The following is a 7427-nucleotide window of genomic DNA, read 5'->3' as shown; positions in this document are numbered from 1 at the left end:
TAAACACATGAAACAGACATCCCAATGTAGGGGCGGGCGGGCGGGAATGCTTCTTAACCCACGCTGGAACTGAAGCCCGGGAAAGACTACAGTGAGCTCACTTCCCCCCTTCTACAGCCCCTCCCTTAGCTGCCCTGACCAATCGCGGGAAAGACTACAGTGAGCTCACTTCCCCCCTTTAACAGCCCCTCCCTTAGCTGTCCTGACCAATAGAAGGACAAACCCCAGACTGCCTAACATGTTAACCCTTTCAGAGACAATTCCACTGATGGCCAAGTCATGCTATCCCTCCGCCTATTTCTTTTGTTCTTTTGCTCCGGGCTGTACTTGACTAAGGCACCCCAGATGAAATTTGGACCCTTACCATAACCCTTATCTCAAATCCCAAACCCTTTCAATGAACTTCCTGCAATAAATACACGGACACCTTTATTGGAGTAAAATTGGCCAACGTGGCCATTTATTAACCAATAACAAAATATATATAACACGTTCCTTAAAACTGGAACCAAAATATTCAAATAAAAGATCACATAAGGTTGCCGATCTTTGGAGGCCCCAAATACCAAGTACCATTTTGTGTATCTGTGTAACTCTTAACTGTCCCCAGCCGCAGCACCGGCTCGGGGACGACCTCAACACACAGCAGATACCTCCCAATTTAAAATACCAGTTAACCCATCTATTAACATGGCATTCCCCAGGTGACTCCATACCTTAGATGGGTCCCTCAGCTGCTGAGTACAGCAGGTTTTACCAGACACACCTCCAAAGACCCCCAACCGCCACAGCACAAGGTGGGAAACCTCACACCATTGTGCCCCGCCAAAAACCTAACGCTCTCTGTATCCCCTCCTGCAGACCCAGGGCCCAAAGATCTATGCCCACCGCATTGAGGTGCACCCCATCACTGCGCAAATACCGCCATGTATCAACCTCCAACTCCCTGTGTCTGACCACGAACCCCCCGTTACGCACGAGGAACCTGGAAACCTCTTTATTGACCTTCACCCGGGCTTTGTTCAACTTTTCCACGGACCGGGCCTGACGCCAAGACACGCGGCCCACAATGTCCGACCATACCACCACCGTGTCCGGGAACTCCATGCGTAGCCGGAGAATGTCAAACTTGACGTCCCGAATCAGGTGGCGGCAAGACCTAACACCCATATCGTTGCCGCCGGCGTGGATGACTAAAACGTCCGGGGCCCTGTCCAACCGGGATACCCTGTGTACCTCTGGAAGCACCCTGCCCCACAACATGCCTGGAACGCCGATCCACCGGACGGTAGCCTCAGACCGAGGGATACCAAGCTGTCGCCCTTGCGGCCGAACATCCGCCCGTCTGGCCCCCCAATAGACAAAAGAGTGTCCCAAAATCCACACGAGGGCCACCGCACCTGAAACGAAAACAGACCAACGATAACACTACGAAACAGCGCCAGAGAAAGGAAAAAAGGGGGCAAAACAAGCATATTAAGCAAATAACAAGCAAAAAAGAAACCCCGCAAGAACCGCGGTTACACCAAATGGGGGCGGACATAAAGCTTGAATCTGTTTGACTCCCACCTACCAATACGCCGTAAAACAGACTCATCCAAACCCCACCTAGCAGCTTCTGTAGCAGCCCCGATGCGGAATGAGTGGGAAGAATATTGCAGTGCCTGCAAGCCTGCGGCCGTAAGACAACGGCGCATCACCGAAACAAATTGAAAAGTGGACAGGGCCGACCCGTCCGCGTGCACCAGGAAAGAACCGGACCCAGCCGGTCGAACCCTAAGATATTCGAGAAACGCCGAAACCGGACAAATGGGCGAGCCCCGTATGTGGCCAAGACGCACGGATGCGCCTCTGCCGACTTGGTCCGTCTTTGAACGGCGGATAATCAAAGCCACGGAAGAACCATCGCAGTGAACATCCGCCATCTGTAATCCCCCTTGTGCCGCCCTAGAGGAGCTGACGAGCTCGCTCACCCTAAGAGCCCCGTAAAAGGCCAGTGCAAAGGCGACCCGGAACAAAAGGACTTCAAAACTGGAGAAACACACCCCGCCCACCTGGGCGAACAACATCTGCAGGAGCTCAAACGTGATCGGCCGGCGCCCGTCAAGCTTTGGGGCACCCCGCCGATAACCCCTCAGCGCCTGCCGAACCAAAAAATCTTTGGTAAAGTCCGCAACACCCCTCAAGTTACACAGAAAAGCAATAGCCGATAGTTTACGATTGACCGCAGAAACCGACACCCCCGCCGTGAAATTCAAGCAGATAAAATAGATCAAAAGATTCCTGACCTCTGTCCCGAGCATATCCACCCCTGCCTCAAGTAACATGGCCCCCCACTCCCGCCAAACCTTGGTGTAGGCAGACCACGTGGACCCACTCAAGGAGCCGCGAATCAACCCGGAGGCGATACCAATGCAATCTTCCAAAGCCGTCGTGGACAAGGGGTGCCGTGTCGCTCCGCTCCCGGTGCCAACTCCCGGAACCTGTCCAACTGAAAACGAGACAATGCATCAGCCAAAGTGTTGTTCACCCCCGGGAGATGCACAGCATACAGAAAGACATTCAATTGCAGACAACGCAATACCAGATGACGCAGGAGCCGCACCACCGGCGGAGAAGACCCAGACAGAGTATTGATGACTTGGACAACCCCCAAATTATCGCAGTGGAGACGGACTTTCTAGTCACGAAACAACCCCCCCCCACAACTCAATGGCCACTAGAACCGGAAACAATTCCAGGAGGACCAGATTGCGCAAAAAACCTGCCCCCCGCCAGTCTTCCGGCCATCGTTCCGCACTCCAACGCCCCCCGAAGTATGCACCATACCCGGGCGACCCGGCCGCGTCGGTGAAAAGATCAATATCACTGTTGCTGACCGGCCCGTCCATCCACAACGACCGCCCATTGAACGTGTCCAGGAAAACCTGCCACACCCTCAGGTCAGCTGCGTGCTCCCCCGTCAAACGAATAAAGTGCCCGGGGGACTGTATCCCAGCCGTGGCAGAAGAGAGCCGGCGACAAAAAACCCGGCCCATCGGCATAATGCGGCAAGCGAAATTCAGCTTGCCCAGGAGCGATTGCAATTCGCGAAGCTGTACCTTACGCTTACCGGCAACCACCCGCACCTCATCCTTGAGAGCCAACAGCTTGTCCTCCGGCAGGCGACATTCCATGGCCTGGGAATCTATAATGATCCCCAAGAATTTTATGACGGCGAGAGGGCCCTCCGTCTTATCCGCCGCCAGTGGAATACCGAAACGCTCTGCTATGTGCTGAACCGTAGCCAGCAGTACACCACAGAGCTTAGAAGAAGGTGGGCCAACGCACAGGAAGTCGTCCAAGTAATGGATGACCGAATTCACCCCCGCCACATCCCGGACCACCCATTCCACAAAGGAACTGAAGGTCTCGAACAAGGCGCAGGAAATGGAACACCCCATAGGTAGACAGCGATCCACATAGAAACCCCCAGACCATCTACAACCCAAAAGATGAAAACTGCACGGATGAACCGGCAATAGCCGAAAAGCTGACTCAATATCAGTCTTTGCCATCAGAGAACCCCTGCCGTAGTGCCGGACCCAGAAGACCGCAGCATCGAAAGAGGTATATGAAACCGCGCATGACTCTGGGGCAATGGCATCATTGACCGACCCACCCTTCGAAAAAGAAAGGTGGTGTATCAGCCGAAACTTATTTGGCTCCTTCTTAGGGACCACCCCCAATGGGGAGACCACCAAATCAGGCAAAGGAGGGACAGAAAAGGGGCCGCTCATACGCCCCAACGCCACTTCCTTGGCGAGTTTCTCCGAAACCACCGCGGAGTGAAACTGAGCCGACCGCAAATTGTCAGCCAGGGGAGGAATCCGAGCCAGGGAGCAAGGAATGACAAAACCCCCCGAGAAACCCGCCTCCAACAAGCGAGCGGCCTGTCGATCCGGGTACCTATTTAGGAAGGGGGCCATCCTGTCCACCCTCACCGGAGTCCACCCTTTTTCCCGAAGCGTCGCCGGAACGGGACTTGCCTGCCTTAAAGCACCGGGACAAGGGGTGGGATCCGCCACAGTGGGAGCATTCGTGCTTGTAACGGCAGCTGGCGCCAAATTTACAGGTACCCTCGTTGAACTGCCAACAGCAACCCCGTCGTTTTGTGGCCGGCTGTCCTGGGGTGGTCGGACTCCCGGCCCCCCCTGGAAAAAACGAAGAGGAGGCCCGCGCCGAGGTCATAAGGTTCATCCATAGACCGATGTCCTTATGATCCCAACGCAACGACGGCCGCACCGCCTTCCGCTGACGGAACTGCTCATCATACCGCAACCAGGCTACACCCCCATACACCCTGTGGGCCTCGCCGATGGCATTAAGATAGCAGAATAAAGGTGAACAATTCTCGGGGTGCTTCTCCCCAATCACGCTAGCAAAAATGGCAAACGCTTGTAGCCAATTGCTAAACGTCCGCGGAATAAGGCGATACCGGCGCTTTTCCTCATCCTCCTTCTTGGACTCCTCAGGCTTAATCCGGTCCAGATTAAACTTCTCTAAGGGCAAAAGGGTAAAAATCTCCACATAGTCCCCTTTCAAAATCTTTTCCCGCACCTCCGGTTTGAGATGGGCGCCCAAAGGACCCTCAAAACAAACATAAACCTCGCATTTGGCGGAGTCCGCCAAACGCACAGAATCCGCGCCCTTGCCAGCGTCCTTAGACGCCTCGGCCACGGGCCGCTCACCCACCGCGCCCCCCGCCAGAGCCGCACCAGACGGAACCACAGCAGGGGGGGCAGCCTGCCCCTGATTTACCGCCACGCCAACCACAGGCGAAGCAGCCACCCAAGCCGACACCGGCGACGCTGCGGGAGGAGCAGCCGCGTCCAAACGTTGTACCAAAACCCGCAAACCCGCCACCAGCTCCTGAAACGCTGCGACGGAAGCAGGCACGGCAGACGCCATGCCCGCTGTCTGGGGCGAGGAGAACCCGCTCACAGCGGGAGAAGGCTCCACTAGACCCGCCCCGGGGGCCCCCACCCCCCCACTCACCCCCCCAGAAGACTGCACACTCTGTGAAGAAAACAAGGAAGCAAAATTGTACTCACCGGGCTGACTAGGAACGGACCCCACAGCCGCGTCACCGGACTCCATCGCTGCCGCCGGACGTGGCGCCGCCTCTTCCTCCGCGCTGGACAGCTCGCCTTCGGACCTGGATGATTCATGCAGGGCATCTGCGGTAGAAAGGTCTGGCTCCCGGACTCGGACGACCATCCCGGCTCAGACGACTGCAGTCCCCCGACCGCATGGCAGACCCCCATGATTTCCTCTTCCTGCTGGTGCTGGGGGGAGGGGATCTGCCCTGACCGAGATCCCGACAAGATGATGAAGAGGCCCTGGGGCGGGAGGGGCCTCCGGCCGCTCTACCGGAACTGACCGGAGCCCGCCGCACTGACCATCCCACGCCGGGCTGCCCCCTCTGCCGGAGCATCCACAGGGGAGGCAGCCGCATGTTCTGGATGCCCACGACGCACAGGTGGGGGGGGGGGAGAGAGTGTGGCTGCGGCCCCCACCTGCAGAGCTCCGCCGATGACGGGGATTCCTCCCAGTGCCAGCGCCGGAGACAGCTGGAGAGCGCTGTTCCGACGTGCCTGGAGGGTCCTCCGAGGGGCTCCCAAAGCGGCGCTGAGCTCTAGAGGGAGGGGGGGCTGAAGCGCTCCGGGGGACGAGTCCTCCGAGCACGTCTCCCCCCTGCATTCGCTGCGGCCGGGGCAAGCAGTCCGGAGACCTGCTGCTGCAGCCAGTCCTGTCCCATGGACTCAGCCATGGACCGCAGCTGCTCCACGAGGGACCGAGCGTCTGACATGGGGCTTAAAAGCAGTAAGGAGGTGGAGGAGGCACGGGGAGATAGTCAGGCAGTGCGGGGCAATAGCGGGGGGGAGGGGGGGGCCACAATACCCGACGGCAGCAGACGATCCGAATGCTTCTAATGCTTCTTCACCCACGCTGGAACTGAAGCCCGGGAAAGACTACAGTGAGCTCACTTCCCCCCTTCTACAGCCCCTCCCTTAGCTGCCCTGACCAATCGCGGGAAAGACTACAGTGAGCTCACTTCCCCCCTTTAACAGCCCCTCCCTTAGCTGTCCTGACCAATAGAAGGACAAACCCCAGACTGCCTAACATGTTAACCCTTTCAGAGACAATTCCACTGATGGCCAAGTCATGCTATCCCTCCGCCTATTTCTTTTGTTCTTTTGCTCCGGGCTGTACTCTACCTATAACGGTTTAGGAGGCCCTGAAATGTCAAGATACCACAAACCCCCCACCACCCCAAATGACCCCATTTTGGAAAGTAGACACCTCAAGCTGTTTGCTGAGAGGCATGGTGAGTCCATGGAATAATATTTTATATTTTGCCACAAGTTTTGGGAAAATTACAATTTTTTTTTTAACACAATGTTGTCACTAAAAGGTAAATTTCTCACACGACATGGGTATATGTGGAATGACACCCCAAAATACATTCTGCCGCTTCTCCTGAGTATGGGGATACCCCATGTGTGAGATTTTTTGGGAGCCTAGCTGTGTACGGGACCCCGAAAATTAATCACCATCTTCAGGTTTTCTAATGGGTAGTGAGGAGTAAAATCAAACATTTACGCCATCACAGTTTCGGAGGCCCTGAAATGTCAAGATATCACAAACCCCCCCCCCCCCAAATGACCCCATTTTGGAAAGTAGACACCTCAAGCTGTTTGCTGAGAGGCATGGTGAGTCTATGGAATAATATTTTATATTTTGCCACAAGTTTTGGGAAAATTACAATTTTTTTTTTTAACACAATGTTGTCACTAAAAGATAAATTTCTCACACGACATGGGTATATGTGGAATGACACCCCAAAATACATTCTGCCGCTTCTCCTGAGTATGGGGATACCCCATGTGTGAGATTTTTTGGGAGCCTAGCTGTGTACGGGACCCCGAAAATTAATCACCATCTTCAGGCTTTCTAATGGGTAGTGAGGAGTAAAATCAAACATTTACGCCATCACAGTTTCGGAGGCCCTGAAATGTCAAGATATCACAAACCCCCCCCCAAATGACCCCATTTTGGAAAGTAGACACCCCAAGCTATTTGATGAGAGGCATGGTGAGTCCATGGAATATTTTATATTTTGCCACAAGTTCCGGGAAATATATATATATATATATATATATATATATATATATATATTTTTTTTTTTTTTTTTTACACAAAGTTGTCAGTAAATGATATATTGCTCACCTCACACATGCCATGGGTATATGTGAAATGACACCACAAAATACATTCTGCTGCCTCTCCTGAGTACAGGGATACCCCATGTGTGAGACTTTTTTGCAGTCTAGCCGAGTACAGGACCCTGAAAACCTATCACCACCTTCAGGCTTTCCAAGGGT

General features: G+C 54.5%; 1 protein-coding gene across 1 annotated transcript; it reads right to left on the bottom strand.

The window, feature by feature from the left end:
* Positions 1–807: 807 nt before the first annotated feature.
* On the bottom strand, positions 808–3443 carry LOC309568950 (uncharacterized protein; the record flags this gene model as incomplete). The annotated part of the gene is made up of 2 exons (XM_082274715.1): positions 808–1400; positions 3113–3443. The coding sequence occupies 2 exons, from the start codon at positions 3441–3443 to the stop codon at positions 808–810; spliced, it is 924 nt and encodes a 307-aa protein (XP_082130841.1).
* Between the last annotated feature and the right edge of the window lie 3984 nt (positions 3444–7427).

The sequence above is a fragment of the Pelophylax lessonae genome (assembly GCF_965119305.1).
Source record: "Pelophylax lessonae genome assembly, chromosome: 12".
NCBI classification, from domain to species: domain Eukaryota; kingdom Metazoa; phylum Chordata; class Amphibia; order Anura; family Ranidae; genus Pelophylax; species Pelophylax lessonae.
Note: the sequence above shows the minus strand (reverse complement) of the source record. Positions and strands in the feature narration are given on the sequence as shown.